Source organism: Neolamprologus brichardi, chromosome 10 (genome assembly GCF_056152115.1).
Source record: "Neolamprologus brichardi isolate AB-2024 chromosome 10, ASM5615211v1, whole genome shotgun sequence".
Lineage (NCBI taxonomy): Eukaryota > Metazoa > Chordata > Actinopteri > Cichliformes > Cichlidae > Neolamprologus > Neolamprologus brichardi.
In genome coordinates this window covers 19,088,521-19,108,798 of record NC_142113.1, presented here as the reverse complement: position 1 = coordinate 19,108,798, position 20,278 = coordinate 19,088,521, and the positions used below count along the sequence as shown (strand labels likewise).

The window sequence follows — 20,278 nt, the reverse complement described above, 5'->3', positions numbered from 1 at the left end:
GAGCCCTGACGTGGGGTGACTTTCACCAGCTTACCAAGAACTCCAAGAATACTGGGCCCCCGCAATAGCGACCCTGAGCCTGCTCACTATCACTCACATCCAGCTTTAAGGACACTAGTACATATAACATGATTTGATTCAGCAGGTATAGTGAGTACAGTTAGTGAGTACAGCATGTGTTATACTCAAGTGTTCTTAGTGCAAGTGTTTTGTATGAGTTACAACCTTCTGTCCATTGACCTGATATGTTTAGGCATTTTTCTATAAGTAGTCTCCCAGGATTATTGTTTCCTTTGCTTATGTTTCTTTGTCCTTTGTTACTGGAAGACTGACTGTGATTCTATTACCAGAAAATTACATATTACAGTATGTGAGCTAACACACTTGGTTAGACTCTTGTACAGACTGGCGAGATTTTCTTTTCCACCCCTTGAAGAGTACCCAGTGTGTAGAGTCTACACTTTGAGTTTACACTTTAGGTGGTTTGTTACTGGGGATTTATGCTTTAGCAGGAAAACTAACATCATAGCTACTACTAACTGCAAATCACTCAGAAACCCTACAGTGTAATCTGATTACCGGATAGCAATTGGCCTGTTCAGTACTGCTGATTCCTCCTGTGCTTTTTAAACTTTTTTTCACCAATGTTTTTTAATTTATTAGTGAGAGAATATGAATTTTCTCATCAATATAAAGAATACAACTCATAGTCTCAACTTAAGGACTCAAAAATTTCCTGCTTATAAAACACCAGCACATGACAAGTAGAATTTACTCAATCGGGTCACTACACAATGATTCAGTTTATTTGCCACAAAAAATAACATTTCTGGGTTTCTACCAGTTTAGTCAGTCCTTTACATTATATTTACATTTTGTTTGGATATTCTTTGAAACACTAATCAAAGGTGGCCCATATCCACATAGAGGCTGGAGGAAAGAGAAGTTGGAAGGCTTCCTGACATATTCTCATAGCAGAAAATGAGCTATTTAAACAGTCATTAAAATGTATTTCTGTAGTTATATAGTAGCTTTCCTGAATCTCACTTTGAAAAAAAGAACAACAAACATATGTCATGCTGCAATGCATATTTCTCAGAAAGGCAACCCTTACATTTGGCTAAAGATAAATGTGATTAGTTATCACTATCACCTCACAGCATAAAGGTCACTGCTTTGAATCTAATCTTTCACCTTTCCATGCTTTCCCTGTTTGTGCATGACTTCTCAACAGGCTTTATTTTATTTTATTTTATTTATGATAAACTCCTAAGCTTTCACGTTCATAAACTGACCATAGTTGTGAATAAGTATCTGTATGTCTCTCTGTGTTGGTCCTAACAGTAACAATTACAGTTGCTTAAAAAATTACAAATCACAAATCTTTGCTACATGATGTGTTTTCAAATCAACCACACACTGCCCCGTGAAGTGTGACATTTGTAATTTGGGTTCTATTTGGAAGTACTTAAACATACTTGAACATTTTTATTTTATTTTATATGCAATCCTTAAATAAAAAAGGGGTAAAAATATTCATGCCAAATTTATTCTTACTTTTTAAATTTGACTTTTCTATTTTTGTAGTGTGTTGTGATTCTTCCCTTTAACTTTTTCAGAGATTCTTTGATTTCTCGTGTCTGAAGAACATATATGATAGGGTTCAGCATTGGAGGAAAGACTGATGTCAGAGACAGGTTTATGATTCTGGCATTTGGCTCTATGTTTAAACGTAGAGTGATTAATATTGGGAGGAAATAGATTGCCACTAATGAAAGATGAGCTGTGCAGGTTTTAAAGCCCTTCATTCTTTCTCGAACTGTGGCTACCTTAGCTAAAGCATAGCCTATACTCAGATAACTCAACAAAACAATTGTAAGAGGAAGCCAAAGAATAAGAGCTGGCAAAATCCAAGCAGTTATATCGCTGGGTGTATAATCATTGCATGCAAGCCGGTATATCTGACCATGGTCACAAAAAAAGCTTTTAATAACGACTGACTCACAGAGGGAAAGCCTTGTAAGAAGGCCAGTTGCAATAAGTATAACAATAATGACAAACACCCAGAAAGAGGCAATTAAAGAGAACATGAACTTGTGAGTCACCTTCAGTTGATAATGCAGTGGGTAAACGATCGCCATAACTCTGTCATATGACAGTGCAACCAGATTTAGAGCTTGCATTGAAAGGAATACATAGCAGAAAAACAGGAATGTCAAGCAGTCATTATAGGGAATGTGGGGGTGATTAAACAAAAAGATATCGAGAACCTTTGGCACTAAGGCAGAGTTACCTAACAGATCAACCAATGCAAGATTGAAAACTGCAATATATTTCGGTGTTCTTAGATTGTGATTGAAATATATTGTGGCCATGACAGCTGTGTTTGCCAGAACAGAAATAATATAAACAAAAAACAGAAAGGCATAATAATATTTTATATTAGGAATGCCAATAAATCCACTTATAATGAAAAATGCAGGACGCAAAAAAGTAATATTTTTACCAAGTGCAGAGTTGAAAAGATCCATTGGCAAAAAATCTTAGAGTCTTATATTGCCTAAGCTCTGATAATGCAGACACCAGTACTGCACATCATGATTCTGTTATGCAAACTGGAGTACCCCAGAAGATGAAGTTCTAGCTGATCCCCTCAGTGTTTATATTTATCAAACCAATAGCTACTATGGTTTGATAGCTGGTGTGTGTGTGTGTGTGTGTGTGTGTGTGTGTGTGTGTGTGTGTGTGTGTGTGTGTGTGTGTGTGTGTGTGTGTGTGTGTGTGTGTGTTGTATCAGTGGCGGTGGGGTGGGTGGGTGGTGGGAGGTAGTTTCACATGTTGTTTTTTCCTTTGTTTGTTTGATATAGGATTTTAAACGTTCAGCATTTTTCAATCATTCAAAATTTATACTGTGCCAATATGTTACAAAGTGAGAGGTCTGAACTGCCAGAACAGTTTAAAACCTGGACTCTTGTTCTATGTAGCAATGCTGTTGCACTACTTGTCATAATGACTCTGTGTGGCAAGCAGTGTATGGCCCCTAATGCAGGACATGGATGTAGAACTAAACTCAAAAGTCATCTTTATTGCTGGAACCTTTCAAAAAACAAAGTAAAGCTGGGTTAAAGTTGAAGTTGGGTCCAAGTCAATTTCCCTCACATTTGTGGAGGAATGTGGAGAGACAGTATCGATTGCTGCAGTTGGGGAGCAGTCTCTGCAGGCGATGAGATGTGCAGAGACAGAATATCCAGGGTGAGCAACACCCTGGATATTCTGGGACAGCAAATGCCTCCAACAAGCTCAAGCGTGAAACCTCTGATGAACAGGTAGGCATCTTCGAAGCAGTAGTTCTTTCACTAGGCTGAAGTGATACAGTATTAGTGGGAAGTGGGAAGGAAAAACTCCCTTTTAACAGGAAAGAATCCTTAGACAGAAGGGAAGGTCAGCCATCTGCTGCGACTGGCTGGAGGTGAGCAGAGGAACAATAGACAAAACCAGACTGTAGAAGCAAGCCAGAGACTAATAATAACCAATGATTAAATGCAAAGTTGTGTATAAACAGTCAGTCAAAAAAGATGAGGAAAAAGAAATAGTGCATCACAGGAACCCCCCAGCAGCCCAGGCCTTTTAAGGGTGGATGTCAAGGTCACCCACTCCCATTCTATGATATGGTACCATGAGGCCTTTAAGATAAGATGGGTTCAGATTTGTCATGGTCTGGGTGGGTACCTGCAGGTCTCCAACAGCGGCTCCTCCTCCTTTAGGCAGAGATTGGTTGCTCCTCCCTGGCTGACGACCTGTGGGCAGTTATTCCGGCAGCATATAAGACCTGCGCACTCAACCGTTCATCGCCTGAGTATCTGCTATCCCCATGTTAGTCAAGTGGAGTGTGATTGCTTTGTCCAGAACCCGTGTGACGACTTACCTGTTTTTCTTGTCCTCAGAGGTAGCTCCTGGAGTGGAGGTCTCGCCTCCCTCATCCCCGACTTTCTGGACCTGGGCCACCTGCTGCTGGTACGACGTTGCCAACTGGCCCACCACTCACTTGCCTGCCTCCCCACGCCTCGACCGCATCTGGGCCTTCCGCCCCACCTGTCCCCTCCACCTGAAACCAAGTAAGGCAACTCAGTTTAACTGTGGAGGGTCACCGATTGTCTGCTGGATCCCGTTGACTGTGCTCTCCTCTCATTACAGTGCCCTGGCCACTTCATAGCCCAGTTTCCACCTCTCCACTGCCTCAGCTGTTCAGCTGCACCCTAGAGTTGTCTAGGTCACCCTTAGTTAACTTAGTTTTTCTGCACGCCTCTAGTGTGGTGGCGTCGTGTTGTTTTGCTGGTGTTTAACTGTGGGGGGAAATAAACCTTTTGTTCACTTATCGTCTCGCTTCCGTTTTGGTTTCTGCACTTGTGTCCATCTCTGTTACCTCGTGCTGCTGGGCCGTGACAAGATTATTAAAGATCTTATATGTGATCAGAAAGATTTTGAATTTTAGTTCTTGATGTAATGTGAGCCAATGAAGAGAAACCAGTATGTGAGAAATATAATTAAGTATGTGCATTGATAATATTCATCAAGAACTAAACGGGACTGTGGAAGACAAAACTAGAGGCTAACTCCAAGGCTACTGCACAAGTCACCATCAAGTGTGGAATATTCCAACATGCGCAATATGTCCCTATGCTATTCTGATTAGTCATCGACCCCAAAGCCCGCTCATTGCTAATGGTATTTATGGATATAGATTCAGTGACTATCAACCACTTCCTGGACATGGATGAGATTGAGTTGTATGCCAGGAGTGAGCAAGATATCATCCATCTCACCAGGATCTACAGAGAAAATGTTGGGATGTCAATTGGACAAGAAAAGAGTGGCTAAATGGTTGCAAAGAGAGGGAAGGTGATGCACACTAAAAGGGTGGAGTTGCCAGAAGGCAAATATACAGGGAAGCTACAAGTCCCTGGGTATCCCACAAGCCAAAGGGAACCATGATAAAAATGGATGAACATCTGTGTTTGCTGCGGGAAAACACAGTTGTAAGATGTTTCTTGCAGTTGGTCAACAGGTGTTCTGTCTTAAGTTTAGTGCCCCCTACTGGACCTTGTAAATTGCTGTTTACGTGATATGCACATTGACACAGTTGTTAGTTCTCCCCTGGAAGGAGGGAGTATTTAATTGGTTCCGTTTATTTGTTTTTCTGTCTGTTTGTTAGTAGTCTAGCATGGAGCATAATTTCCAAGATTTCATTTTGTGTAATGGTAGATACCAATAAAAGCTTGAGCTGATTTCATTGTGATGAAAACTGGGTCACAGTCAACGTCATACCAAATGTGAAAATCAGTGAACACTATATTATCCAGGAATTTTTATGGATTTGCTTCAAACTTCATAACAATATACCAGGCATTGGGGGACATGAATACCTAGGTTGGCTAACCATTTGACCTTGACTTTCATTGTTAGCACCCAAGCACCTGCTCCGTTGGCACTGGCATCTACCTCTAATTTGAAAGGATGTGCAAAATCAGGGGCAACAGAGATGTCGGCCATACGTGTTGTTAGAGGAGCTTGCCAATAGCCCTTTAACAAGTTCAGTTTAGTAACAAACTTTGCCGAACCAACCCTATTGACACAATCTTCCATACTGGGAAGAGAATAGGAGTCAGGTTTGGTCCCGCTGTTCACCTTCAGAAAATCCATACAAAACTGCAGGGTTTTATCCGCTTTAGGCACTAGGAGTCATGGGGAACTCCATGCACTAGAGCTAGGAACAGCAAGACCATTTTCCAGCAGATAAGAAACTTCTGTCTGGAAAAGAGCATGTTTAGTGGGATTCACCCGGTAGTCGTGCTGTTTGATTAGAGGGTGGTCCCCTACATCAACATCATGCTCCAGCACAGTGGTACGGGAAGGAGTGTATTATATTTCTCTGAACCCCGGGGGCAATCGTGGTTCAGGGGGTTGGGAAGCTCATCTTGTAACCGGAAGGTTGCCGGACAGAGTTTGGTCAGCTCTGTCCGTCTTGGTTGTTGTGTCCTTTGGCAAGACACTTCACCTACCGCCTACTGGTAATAGCCAGAGGGGCCGATGGTGCGATATGGAAGCCTCGCTTCTGGGACGGCAGCTGTGGCTATAACTGTAGCTTGCCTCCACCAGTGTGTGAATGTGAGAGTGAATGAATAGGCCTTTGAAACCAAGATGGCGCCGCGTATGTCGTGGCTCTGTGTTAGGACTTCCCGGACTGCGCGCTCAAGTTGAAGGGTTTTCATCTGCTGCGCATGGACCGGCAGGCCTCTCTCTCTGGTAAGACCACAGGTGGAGGCGTCTGCTTCTACATTAATAGTGTCACAGATGTAACAGTGATTGCTCAGCACTGCTCTTCCTTTCTGGAATAGCTTTTTATACACTGCAAACCGTTTTATTCTCCGCGGGAGTTTGCTTCATTCATCTTGGCCGCTGTTTACATCCCGCCAGATGCGGATGTGCAGGCAGCTCAGTGCGCCCTCGCGGAGCAGATACTGCACATAGAGCGGACATTCCCAGACTCTCTCATTATTGCTCTTGGGGACTTTAACAAAGCCAATCTGAGCCAAGAGCTTCCCAAATACAAGCAGTATATTAAATGCCCGACCAGAGAGGAGAGGATATTGGACCACTGTTACAGCACGATCAGCATGGCCTATTGCGCGGTGCCCCGCGCTTCACTCGGACTTTCTGACGTCATGATTCACCTGATCCCCGCATACAGACAGAGGCTGAATCTCTCCAAACCTGTCGTGAGGACTAAAAAACTGTGGAGCAACGAGTCTGTGGAGGAGCTTCACACGTGTTTGGAGTCTACAGACTGGGACACAATGAAGGCTGCTTCTAATAGCTTGGATGAGTTTACGGACATTGTCACCTCCTATATCCACTTCTGTGAGGACAGCATTGTGCCATCACGCACCAGGGTGAGTTATAACAATGACAAACCCTGGTTCACTCCTAAACTCAAAAAGCTGTGGCTGGAAAAGAGAAAGGTGTTCAGAAGCGGAGACAGGGACTGCTACAGAGAGGCCAAGTACAGGTTCACTAAAGAAGTGGACATTGCTAAACATCAGCACTCTGAGAAGATGCAGCAGCAGATCTCAGAGAATGACTCTGCCTCTGTGCAGAAAAGTTTTAGGAATATCACCAACTACAAGCCTAAAACCCCCCGCTCCACCGATGACTTGCTCTTAGCCAACACCCTTAACGACTGTTACTGCCGTTTTGACGAGCCATCAAGCAGCCTTCACACCTCCAACAGCCCCAACAATAGAGACACTTTGGACACTCATTCCCCCACCTCTCCCCCCTCCATAGAGCCATCACCACCATCAAACACTTCACCTACAACAACCCCCTCCACACCCCACACCAAGGAGGATTTCACATCACCTTCTCCCACTACAACCCTTCATATTCATGAAGCAGATGTGAGGAAGCAGTTTAAGAGTCTGAATGCTCGAAAAGCTCCTGGCCTAGACGGTGTGTCTCCTGCCACCCTCAGACACTGTGCAATCGAGCTGGCCCCCAGTGTTTTCTGGCATTTTCAACTCCTCACTGCAGGCATGTCATGTGCCTGCCTGCTTCAAGTCCTCTACCATAATCCCTGTCCCCAAGAAACCAAGGATCACTGGACTAAATGACTACAGACATGTGGCTCTGACATCTGTGGTCATGAAGTCATTTGAGCGCCTGGTTCTCTCCTACCTCAAGACCCTCACGGCCTCCCTCCTGGACCCCCTGCAGTTTGCATACAGAGCCAACAGGTCTGTAGACGATGCTATCAACATGGCTCTACACTTCATCCTGCAGCATCTGGACTCCCCAGGAACCTACGCCAGGATCCTGTTTGTGGACTTCAGCTCTGCCTTCAACACCATCCTTCCAGACCATCTCCAAGGCAAGCTTTCCCAGATGAATGTGCCTGACCCCATCTGCCGGTGGATCACTGACTTCCTGATGGACAGGAAACAGCATGTGAGGCTGGGAAAGAAGGTCTCGGACTCCATCAGACCAGACCATCAGCACCGGCTCCCCTCAGGGCTGTGTTCTTTCTCCTCTGCTCTTCTCCCTGTACACTAACTGCTGCACCTCCACCCACCAGTCTGTCAAGCTAATCAAGTTTGCAGATGACACCACCGTTATTGGACTCATCTCGGACGGGGATGAGTATGCCCACAGGAGGGAGGTTGAATGTCTGGTGTCCTGGTGCAGCCACAACAACCTGGTGCTGAATGCCCAGAAGACAGTGGAGATTATTGTGGACTTCAGGAAGCACACAGCCCCACTCCCAACCATCATCCAAACTGACACCCTCATTACCTCTGTGGACTCATTCCGCTTCCTGGGTACCACCATCACCCAGGACCTGAAGTGGGAGCCCACCATCACCTCTGTCATAAAGAAAGGCCAGCAGAGGATGTACTTCCTGAGGCAGCTGAAGAAATTCAACCTGCCAACACGGACGATGATGCAATTCTACACTGCAATCATTGAGTCCATCCTCACCTCCTCCATCACCGCGTGGTACACTGGAGCCACTATCAGGGACAAGCAGAGACTGCAGCGTGTACACCTACAGGACACTGGGGCATGCAGCTCGGATCACAGCTGACCCTTCTCACCCTGGACACAGTCTGTTTGACCTGCTCCCTTCAGGCAGGAGGCTCCGGTCCATTCGCACCAGAACCTCTCGCCATAAGAACAGTTTCTTCCCCTCTGCTGTTGGACTCATGAACAATAACCATATGACTGTTCCCACCACTAACACATGACCCTACACTGTGTTCACTGCATCATTCCATGTTTGGCACTGATCACCACCTGCACTCATGTATATATCTATCTACTTAGCACTTTTAATTTTAATTTTTATGTTTATTTAAGCGTTATCGGACAGTATGTCTTGCACTAAGTACCGCAGCAATTTCCTAATGTTGTAAACCTGCTCAACATTTGGCAATAAACCCTTTCTGATTCTGATTCTGATAGTGGAATTGTAAAGTGCTTTGAGAGTCTCGAAAAGTGCTATATAAATGCAATCCATTATTGTTGTTGTTGCTGTTGTTGTTGTTGTTGTTGTTGTTATTATTATTATTATTATTATTATTATTATTATTATTAATACTGTATACTATACATTAAGACAGAGAAGCACCAAGAATTAGACGAGCCCCTGTGAGCAAGCACTCAGCATCAGTGGTAAGGAAAAACTCCTTTTTAACGGGAAGAAACCTCCAGGCTCAGGGAGGAGCAGCCATTTGTCGCGACCAGTTAGTGTTGAGGGGAGAGAGCCATATCAAAATACATACTGTGTAGAGGAGCCAGAAATTAATCATAATAAATGATATGGATGGTGTACAGAGTAGGAGAGGTGAGTGAAGAATAACATTCCGTGCATCATGAGAAGGCCCCCAGCTGCTAAGGCCTTTTGCAGCACAACGAAGGGACGGCCTAGGGTCACCTGATCAATCCTGGCTATAAAATTGATCAAAAATCTTCTAATCACTATAAACTTTTTGATTAACATACATAATTATTTACAAGCTGGAAGACAAAGAAACAAAAATGTACTGACATTCTCAGAGCAGACAATAAAACAGGCAGTGTATTTTTACAGCTACAATTTTAAGGACAGCTGATAGAACAAAGTACAACAACAAAGTGTAACACAGAAAAAAGTGCTTTTATGCATACCTGTTTGAACAACAATAAATATATTTCAAACAATAAATATATACTGCAGTTACATTTTTAAAAAGCAACTCCTACATTTGACCAAAGTCGTCACTGACACTGTCACCAGGTGATGTTTGAGCCTCAGCTGGGGCCTTTCAATGTGGGGTTTCTATGTGCATGGGTTCTTTCAGGGTTTGTTTTTTTTTTCGTACATTTAAAAGTAACTAGTACTGTATAAACTGTGTGTATGTGTATAAACTGTCTGTATAAACTGGCCATAGTTGTGAATGAGTGATGTATAGCTGCCTGTTGCTCTATGCTGGCCCTAATAAAGTATTAGAGGTACACAGCTGGCTCAAGGCCCACGCTAATATTGCGTTCACACAATATTAAGCAAAGTCCGAAATTCTAAATCTATATAGCCTCAAAAAGATAATGTCAAGTACACAAAAAATTTCTCATCATTAAATTCAGAAGAGTTCATAATCAGGAGACCCTGACAGGAGACATTACCTTAACTTGATGCACATGAACTGAATTTGAAAACACTCCTTTTAAAATGGAAATATGATGTATCCCTGATTATTTGCATCATATGTGTTGTCATTTTCTTCTACTATAGGGCAAAACACAAATACAACATTTTTGAAGACAGAGATATGTGATGCACAGAAACATACCTTCCAAATCCTCAAAAAAAAAAAATCTACCTCTTTGCTAGGTGATGTGTTTTAAAATCAACCACAATTTGCACTGTGAATATTGAATGTACCACTTCTGTTCTGTTTCAAAGTACTGCAACATATGAGCCTTTTTTAATTTCATAGTCATTCCTTAAATAATAAAAACACTAACTCAAAAGACTAACATGAAAAAAAGGAAGTTTACACTTTTTTCATTTGACCTTTCTAATTTTGTAGTGTTTTATGATTCTTAACAACTTTCTCATTGATTCTTTGATTTCTCGTGTCTGAAGAACATATATGATAGGATTCAGCATTGGAGGAAAGACTGAGGTCAGAGACAGATTTATGATTCTGGCATTTGGCTCTATGTTTGCACCTAGAGTAAATGTGATTAATATTGGGAGGAAATAGATTGCCACTAATGAAAGATGAGCTGTGCAGGTTTTAAAGCCCTTCATTCTTTCTCGAACTGTGGCTACCTTAGCTAAAGCATAGCAGATACACAAATAACTCAACAAAACAATTGTAAGAGGAAGCCAAAGAATAAGAGCTGGCAAAATCTTAGCAATTACATAGCTGGGTGTAAAATCATTGCATGCAAGCCGGTACATCTGACCATGGTCACAGAAATAGCTTTTAATAACAACTGATTCACAGAAGGAAAGCCTAGTAAGAAGGCCAATTGCAATTAGTATAGAAGTAATGGCCGATACCCAGAAAGAGGCAATTAAAGAGAACATGAGCTTGTGAGTCACCTTCAGTTGATAATGCAGTGGGTAAACGATCGCCATAACTCTGTCATATGACAGTGCAACCAGATTTAGAGCTTGCATTGAAAGGAATATATAGCAGAAAAACAGGAATGTCAAGCAGTCATTATAGGAAATGTAGGGGTGATTAAACAAAAAGATATGGAGAACCTTTGGCACCATGGCAGAGTTACCTAACAGATCAACCAATGCAAGATTGAAAACTGCAATATATTTCGGTGTTCTTAGATTGTGATCCAAATATATTGCGGCCATGACAGCTGTGTTTGCCAGAACAGAAATAATATAAACAAAAAACAGAAAGGCATAATAATATTTTATATTAGGAATGCCAATAAATCCTCTTATAATGAAAAATGCAGGACGCAAAAAAGTGATATTTTTCCCAAGTGCAGAGTTAAAAAAGTCCATTGTAAGATTTCTGCCAAGCTTATATTGCCCAAGTGCTGATGAGACAGGTGGCAGCACTGGCTGACTGGGTTTTGTTATGCACATGCAGTACACCAGATGATGAAGCTCTTGCATGCTTTAACTGTTTGCAGATCCCCTCAATGTTTATCTTCAGGCATGATCCCATGAGTGTATTCTGCAACTTGTTTTTCCCACAATATTTGCATGGTGTGTAAAATGTACATTAAATTCAGTTCAGTGACCTGATTATTCAAACCAATAACTGCTAATAATAAGAAGACAACAGAAATTCCCAAGCATATATATATATATATATATATATATATATATATATATATATATATATATATATATATATATATATATACATATGCCTTTTTTTCAAATTCAATTTTTTTTTTCAAAAATTTCAAAAATGGATTTGAGTTCAGGGCTTCTTTTGTCATATCTTACATTTTATACTGTACCAAATGTTTTAATTAGTTAAGTGTTTAATAATTGGACTTGTTCTCTGTAGCGATGCTGTTACAATACTGGTAGAATGTGATTTGGCATCATCTTGCTAAATGCTCAATTTGGCAAGGCCTTTCTTGAAAAAGATTCTTTCTTTATGGCTGCATATTTTGCTCCAAAACTGGTATATATTATTCAGTGTTAATTTGATGTTTACAATATGCGATTAAGCCATAGCATCCTTTTTCTTAAAATTGTAAGTATATATATGCACACGTATGCACACGTAAGGCAGTTTGATAATGTACAATTTTAAGTAAATAAGATGGCATATCCTCAAGTATGTTTTTATAATTATTTTAGTATGATGAAAATAATTCTTAAATCCTCTCATACAGACTTACTTGCTTAATCATGTTTGTTTCCATAAAAATACCCAATATCCATAAAGTCAGAAAGAAAACAAATCATTTCACAAACATTTTGAGAGGCAGCCAGCAAGAATTGTGTCATGCCGATACCAACATTAAACTTCATACTTCTTGAATGTCAGAAGTAAGATGTATGAGGGTGTGTGTGAGTGTTTGAATGTTTTATTTAAAAATAAATAAATAAATATAGGGAATTGAATGCTATGACTTTAAAAACTGAATTTGAAGCATTTATATGATATAGAACACCCACAGAAGTATAGCCAAGGAACATTAAACTTTTTGGATTTTCATTTGTATTTACAGTCAGGTGAAGATTCCCATTTTATATCATCAGTTTTATACAGTCCCATGTAGGCTTCTATAAACCTGGTCAGCACTTAAAACACAAGCTTATCTACTATTAGTGGATTTAGGTGCTTCTTTTTGAATGCACAACCATACATAGAAGAGTAATTAAGAGCCTATACCTGTACCATAAAAGTAATAGAAATGAGGAATGACGAGACTGCTGCTACTCTATATTATTAAATTTTTTATTTTATTTATTTATTTATTTATTTTGTTACATTTTAGATTTTTTTTTGCTTAACTGATGGGTAAAAAAATGTTATACAATGTTCTAACTAGCGTGAGCTGCATTATAGTCAAGGATAAACTCAGTACATTCGGTGCCTGGAAGTACACCGAAGCTGCAAAAAAATGTCCACTCATGATCGCATTATACTACTCAGCTATCTACTCAATATCTACTCACTACAGTACACACACCCATAACTGTACCTGTGAGAAGCCCGTAGAAAGAAAATTTTTATTTTGTGAGAGTTTTAAGGCAAAGGAGGGTGGAATTGACAAAATCTAATATGAAACCTTGTATTTGGTGCTTTTGTTCCCTTGCAAGAATAAATGTCCATTATTACAGTTCTTGGCTGTTGTTGTCTTTTGTCAATTTTTATTTTCACACTAACTCTTTAGATCATTTTGCTTTTCGGTGAATAAAGTTGTTATATTGTTTATTGTTCCAAATGAAATCTTGATGTTTTGGCTGCATAAAAGACTGCAATACTGTGTATGAAATACTTCGCCTACATATTCAACTTAAAAAGAAAAAAAATAGAATGAAAGAATAGAAATCGGGAACTACAAAGTTTTAAGTCTAAACACTTCCAATTTAGCCTGCACTCTAGCTTTCAACAATCTTCTCAATGATTCTTTGATTTCCTGTGTCTGAAGAGCATAGATTATTGGGTTTAACATGGGAGGCATGACACTGGTCATAGAAAGGTTTATGATCCTTGCATTTGGATGTATTACAGGCCAAAAAACATACACAAATATAATAGGAAGGAAATAAATTGCCACTAATGAAAGGTGACCTGTGCAGGTTTTAAAAGCTTTCACTCTTTCCCTAAATGTAGAAATTTTTGACAAAGAATAACCGATACAGCAGTAACCTCCCACGATAAATGCCAGTGGAAACCCAAGAACAAGAACTATTGCCAAAAACGCAATTATATGATTAGGGGTAGCATCATTGCAGTCAAGAAGATAAAAAGGACCATGATCACAATAGTAGCTCTGAATAATCACAGATTGACAGAAGGAAAGTCTGGTGAGAAGGCCATCTGCAACAAGTGTAAGAGTGATGGCCAAAAGCAATCAAAGACAAAATGAGCTTTTGGGTCACTCTCATTTGATAGTGCAGAGGGTACATGATAGCCATGACTCTGTCAAAGGACAATACAACCAGATTAAAAGCCTGCATTGAAATTAAAGTAAAGCAGAAAAACATGAAAGTCAAGCAGTTGTTGTAAGAGATATAATAATGGTTAAACAGCGAAATGTCAAGAACCTTTGGCACCAAAGCAGAGCTACTTAACAGATCTGTAAATGCAAGATTAAAAACTGCAATATATTTAGGACTTCTCAACATACGATCCAAAATTATTACAATCATCACTAAAGTGTTCCCCACCACTGAAAAAATGTAAATAAAACATAGAAAGACGAAATAATATCTAATATTAGGTATGCTAATGAAACCACTTATTATAAAATATGCAGACTGCACAAAGGTGATGTTGTTCTCAATAGCTGAGTTCAAAAATTCCATTAGATAACCCTCTGTTAATCTTCTATAATTCTCTGTGCCCTATCTTCTTAGGTAGCCTTTGTTCTCTGATATTTCAGTAAAATTCAGTTTATCAGTATATCCTAATATCACCTGTGAAGGTTCAAAGTGCTCCTTCTATCCTGTTTTAATATCTTAATTAATATATTCAAGTTTTAGTTTTCTGTTTAGTTTTTCTGTTCTAATGTTTGAAATTTTGGATTCCTGTTTTAATTTTTTTCATTGTTCTATGGTTTGACTGATTTGAATTGTAGCATTGCTGAATCTGGTTTCTGTTTTTGGCTATTTTAGTGAAGAGTTTTTGATTGGCATTAGAGTTGCAGTCAACATCCCTGTGTGTCTGTTTGCGGATCCTTCACTCTTGTTTTGTGTTTACACCTCGGTCCATTTGCATTTCCTTATCTTTAAATCCTAAGTGTTAGCATTCATATTAGTCTATTAGTCTATTTTGATTACTCCCTGTTTTACATTAAAGGTTTTTTTTTTTCATGTCCTCTCCCCCTGATTGTCCTGACTGTTTTCACATGTCTTGGCTCCCTTCTTTTTCTAATTCCCAATCAGCTATTCATATATACCAGTGGCAGTTACATCAGGACAAGCAAGGCAAACACTTCTTGCCTTGTCATAAATTAAAATGTTTCAAATTAAAGCGATCTTACTCTTTTAATCTCACACTGCTCTGTCATAAAGCTCCTCACCTGTGAATTAATATGTGCATCAAACATTTTTATTATTGCTGTCTTGTGGCCACTGTCAGCTATTGCCACTGAAAGCTGCACTTACTTCAGTCTCATAACAAAGTGTCATCTCTGCCCCTGACAGCGTGTCGTACCCCATTAACAGTGACTGGAGCTGTAGGTTCTAAGGGCAGCAGCTTGTTTCTGGCACATGCACATTGTATATAAACCAATGGTCCATAAAACAGGCAAGTTGAACAGGTACAGGCTCAGCAACACTTTGAGATCTATGGAAATATCTCAATTTATTACATGTAACTCAGCTGTTTTGCCAAACTCTCCCCTTACTTTTATTAATATTTTAATCTCCCCTGTAGATATTGACGGGTAACTACATCATAAATTGCCTTTGAATTCAGCGGATAAGTTTGACTTATCTGACTGTTTTGTTTCACTGAATGCGCCTTATAAACAGACCCATTCATCAACAGTGCGCCTTATAATCCAGTGCGCCTTATGGTCCAAAAAATATGGTAGGTAAATAGTGGAGGAGTGGCTTTATAATAAAGCCTACTTTTTGTTTGTGTTCAGGGCATTGAACACAGTGCAGATGTCACACAGTGGAAATTTGTGTTCGTTTTAGGGTTTTTGTTGTTTTGATTGTAATATATTCGTGCATACAGTACTGATTTTATTTGCATGGTTTTACCCTGATATTTACGTTGCATGTTTTAGTGTTGTTGCATGATATTATTTTAATCCACTGTGGACTGGGCGGACAATAGCAGGCAATTGTTGAAGTGTGGGCATGCCCTGAGGCAGCCATGTTTGCAGTAATCGAGAGCCCAAGTGTGGAGTGCAGCTGGGCTGTGTGGCAACGCGCCCATTAGGAAGAAACAGGGCTGAGACAGGAGGTTCCTCCTTGGTTTTCTGGCTGGCGTGGTCTGTCTCTCGGTTTCCTGGTTTTAAAGATAAGAAACATTTGCCCGAGCGTGGCCAGACAGTGGTATCACGGGACTGTGGGGGAGCAAAACGTTGTATTATTATTATTATTATTTTTTGCATAGTGTATATTTATTCCTGTCGGCAGGGATTTTAGCATACTGAAAATGTTTTTATTGCATAAAGGTCCTTTTAAAATTGTGTTTGTAATTCTGAATTTCTTTCTCCTTGGGAATAAATGGTGTATTTAAGACCTGCTCAGTCTCTGTGCCCTGAGAACTGATTTACTTGCTCCCCTCGTCCTTGTACGTGAAAGAACTTTCAGGTGGGATATTTAGACCTACCAGCCTTAGTAGCTACACAAACAACAACTTCAACACAAGTAACACAAAACTAGTTATCCTATTTATCCCAGGGTTTATCAATCTATATAGGAGTGCATTTTAAGGCACACCTAGATAACTCTACCACTGCATCGACTTAACACCAGAATTCCTCTTTGTCTTCTGGCATGTGAGGCATACACATTCAAATTTCAACGTTATCCCTTTGATTTCCAGCTGCAAACTCACAGTTCCATATAAGACTCCTTTGTGCTCTTCAACAATATTCATATACTTTTGGTACAACAATTTCAAATGGGTGGCTTTGGCTCAGGAGGTAGAGCAGGTCGGCTAATAATTGGAAGGTTGGTGTTTTGATCCCCATCTGCTACAGTCTGCATGCCAAATGTCCTTGAGGCACTAACCCCAAGTTGCTCTCTGATACAGTGGTATGCAGAAGTTTGGGCACCCCTGAAAATTTTCACGATTTTTCTTCATAAATCATTGGTTGTTTGGATCAGCAATTTCATTTAAATATATCATATAACTGTCATGATCCTGGGTCCTGTTGACCCAGCGTTTTGTGTTTTCTATTAGTGATTTTGGTTCTGTTGTTCCTTCTGTTTGGTGTTATTCTGTTAAGTCCGCGTTTCCTAGTCTGTGTCTTTGCGTGTGTGTGTTTTCTGTTTTATTGTGAAGGTCTGCGTCTTATGTGAGTGTTTTCAGTTTGCCTCCCTAGTCTCGTCACGTTAATCACTCCCAGCTGTGTCCCCCACCTGTGTGTAATCTCCCTGTGTTCTCTGAGTGTTTTTAAGTCATGTCTTCTGTCTTAGTCGTGGCTGGTTCGTCTGTGTTGTTTCCCCTCGGTCTCCCTGCGTTTCTCCATCCATCTCTCTGTGTATATTTTCCCCGGACCTCCCTGCATCTTTGTTCTGGTTTGTTTTGTTAGTTTGCACAGTTTAGGTTTTCTGTTACAGCTTCACCCGCGCCGTTTCTGTTGTATTTACTTTTGTAAATAAATACTCACCTGCACCAGAGCTGCCGCTTCCGGGTCCTAAATAATCACCACACGGCTTGCCCCGGCAGACCGTGACAGTACGAACCAGCCAACATGGACCCTGCGGCACTCGATCCGTCCGAGGAGCTCCAGGATGACATCAGCTACAACATGGAAATTCTCCTCGGGCTGTGGCTGGAGAACCCTCCGTACGAGCTTCGCCGCACCGTTGAAAAGCGGCTACAACGGCTCTTTTCCGGCCTCCCATGGCTTTTGAAATCACTTCCTCCGACCATGCAGGCGTTTCTCCAGCACACTCCCCACCTTCTCTCAGCCACTCCTGCCTCGCTGCCCGACTCGTCGGATGTGATCCTGCCCGGCCCGTCGGAGCCGTCTGCGGGGAGGAAACGCCGATCGCGCCGATCGCGCCGCCGGCGCGCCACCCCACAGCCGGACGTTCGGACTTCTAATTCACCGGCTGTGGTGAGTGGGGACTCTTTTCCGTTTTTGGACTGTGTGACTGTTCATTCAGGGGCTGTGTTCTGTGCGGCAGATGATGGTGTGAACAGCTTGTCGCCTGCCCAGCAGCCACTGTCAGCTCAGTCAGCCGCCCGGCAGCCACTGTCAGCTCAGTCAGCCGCCCGGCAGCCACTGTCAGCTCAGTCTCCGGTGCCTCCAGTGGTTCACGCTCCAGCGCCTCCAGTGGTTCACGCTCCAGCGCCTCCAGTGGTTCACGCTCCAGCGCCTCCAGTGGTTCACGCTCCAGCGCCTCCAGTGGTTCACGCTCCAGCGCCTCCAGTGTCACCTGTAGTTCAGGCCCCAGTAGTACCAGTTACACTCATTCACTCCATGCAGGGAGAAAGTCTTATTTCGACTCAGGGTGCTTTTCATGGTTTAGCTGCCATTGGCACGGTTTGCCGCTCCAGGGCTTCCCCAGAGGCTAGGTCTCAGTCCCCAGCTGATTCTGGACCCCTGAAGTTTAAGCAGCCACCTGAGAACTGCACCATGTCAGTGTTGCCTGGGCAGAGCCAGTGCTCAGTGCATTGCCAGTCGCCTTTGTGTCAGCTAGTAGCTGTCTCCGCTGGAGGGTCCGAGGGACCGCTCCGGCCTTTGTCTCCTGTCTCCGCTGGAGGGTCCAAGGGACCGCTCCGGCCTTTGTCTCCTGTCTCCGCTGGAGGGTCCGAGGGACCGCTCCGGCCTTTGTCTCCTGTCTCCGCTGGAGGGTCCGGGGGACCGCTCCGGCCTTTGTGTCCTGTCTCCGCTGGAGGGTCCGAGGGACCCGTCCAGCCTGCTGTGTCTCCGGCTTCCGCGCCGCCTCCGGCTTCCGCGTCGCCGGCTGCAGCGCTTCCGCCTCCGGCTTCCACGCCGCCGCCTTCCACGCCGCCTCCGGCAGCGCTTCCGCCTCCGGCTTCCACGCCGCCGCCTGCAGCGCTTCCGCCTCCGGCTCACACGCCGCAGCCTCGGCATCCACGCCAGCTGCGGCCTCGGCATCCACGCCAGCTGCGGCTTCGGCATCCACGCCAGCTGCGGCCTCGGCATCCACGCCGCCTGCGGCCTCTTCATCCACGCCAGCTGCGGCCTCTTCATCCACGCCGCCTGCGGCCTCTTCATCCACGCCAGCTGCGGCCTCTTCATCCACGCCAGCTGCGGCCTCTTCATCCACGCCAGCCTCCGAGTCTTCGCCCCCGTCTGGTCCAGCTGCAGCCTCTTCGCCCTCGTCTGGTCCAGCCTCATCTGGGGCTGCAGCTAACCGGCCACTTTCCTGGCCACTGGCCGGGCCCCTTCGGCGTCTTAAGCGGCCCCCAGACTCCTTTTGCCTGAGTCGCCACTGTTGCCTTCCCCACGGTCGGCCCCCTGAACCGCGTCCACGTCGGCACCGCTGCCTTCCGCGCGGCCGGCCTCCGGACCCCCGTCACCTGGGTCGCCGCCGTTACCGTCCGCACGGTCGGCCCCCTGAACTGCTTTCACGTCGCCGCCGTGGCCTTCCTCGCGGCCGGCCTCCGGACTCCCGTCGCCTGGGTCGCCTGGGTCGCCGCCGTTGCCTTCCCCACGGTCGGCCCCCTGAACCGCGTCCACGTCGGCGCCGCTGCCTTCCGCGCGGCCGGCCTCCGGACCCCCATCACCTGGGTCGCCGCCGTTGCCGTCCGCACGGTCGGCCCCCTGAACTGCTTCCACGTCGCCGCCGTGGCCTTCCTCGCGGCCGGCCCCCTGACCCCCTTCGTCTGAGTCGCCGCCGTTGCCTTCCGCACGGTCGGCCTCCGGACCCCCGTCACCTGGGTCGCCGCCGTTGCCGTCTGCACGGTCGGCCCCCTGAACTGCTTTCACGTCGCCACCGTTGCCGTCCGCACGGTCGGCCCCCTGAACTGTTTGGACTCCTGTGCTGTCAGCCCCCTGGCCGGCCCCCTGAACTCTTTTGTTTTGGACACTGTTTTCTTGGGCTCCGGTGTATTCTTTTGTTGTTGCTTTTTGGTGCTGGCTCGTGTTTTGTTTTTTTGTTTTTTTGTTTTTTGTCCCTCTTGTGCGCCTGTTCTGTTTTGCTCCGAGCCCTCCGTCCTGGACCCCCGCCGCCCACCCTGGTTGGGTTGTTTTCTGTCTTTTGGTGGTTTTGTTTTCTTGTTGGGCTGTCTGGTGCCAGCCTTTGAGGGGGGAGGGTACTGTCATGATCCTGGGTCCTGTTGACCCAGCGTTTTGTGTTTTCTATTAGTGATTTTGGTTCTGTTGTTCCTTCTGTTTGGTGTTATTCTGTTAAGTC

General features: G+C 43.6%; 2 protein-coding genes and 2 pseudogenes across 2 annotated transcripts; 1 reads left to right on the top strand and 3 right to left on the bottom strand.

Moving 5' to 3' along the window:
- Positions 1 to 1,553: 1,553 nt before the first annotated feature.
- Positions 1,554 to 2,531, bottom strand: LOC148100903 (olfactory receptor 1E16-like). The gene has a single exon (XM_087846857.1). It carries the CDS (start codon positions 2,529 to 2,531, stop codon positions 1,554 to 1,556), a length of 978 nt encoding a protein of 325 aa, XP_087702983.1.
- An 8,069-nt stretch (positions 2,532 to 10,600) lies between these two features.
- Positions 10,601 to 11,572, bottom strand: LOC102777250 (olfactory receptor 1-like). The gene has a single exon (XM_006810097.2). It carries the CDS (start codon positions 11,570 to 11,572, stop codon positions 10,601 to 10,603), a length of 972 nt encoding a protein of 323 aa, XP_006810160.2.
- A 2,024-nt stretch (positions 11,573 to 13,596) lies between these two features.
- Positions 13,597 to 14,569, bottom strand: LOC102777534 (olfactory receptor 7A40-like; annotated as a pseudogene).
- A 3,071-nt stretch (positions 14,570 to 17,640) lies between these two features.
- LOC148100902 (uncharacterized) lies at positions 17,641 to 20,168 on the top strand (annotated as a pseudogene).
- The last annotated feature ends 110 nt before the right edge of the window (positions 20,169 to 20,278 follow it).

Excerpts from the sequence above, each read along its gene's own strand:
- LOC148100903 (XM_087846857.1), bottom strand. The coding sequence starts at position 2,531 with ATGGATCTTTTCAACTCTGCACTTGGTAAAAATATTACTTTTTTGCGT.
- LOC102777250 (XM_006810097.2), bottom strand. The coding sequence starts at position 11,572 with ATGGACTTTTTTAACTCTGCACTTGGGAAAAATATCACTTTTTTGCGT.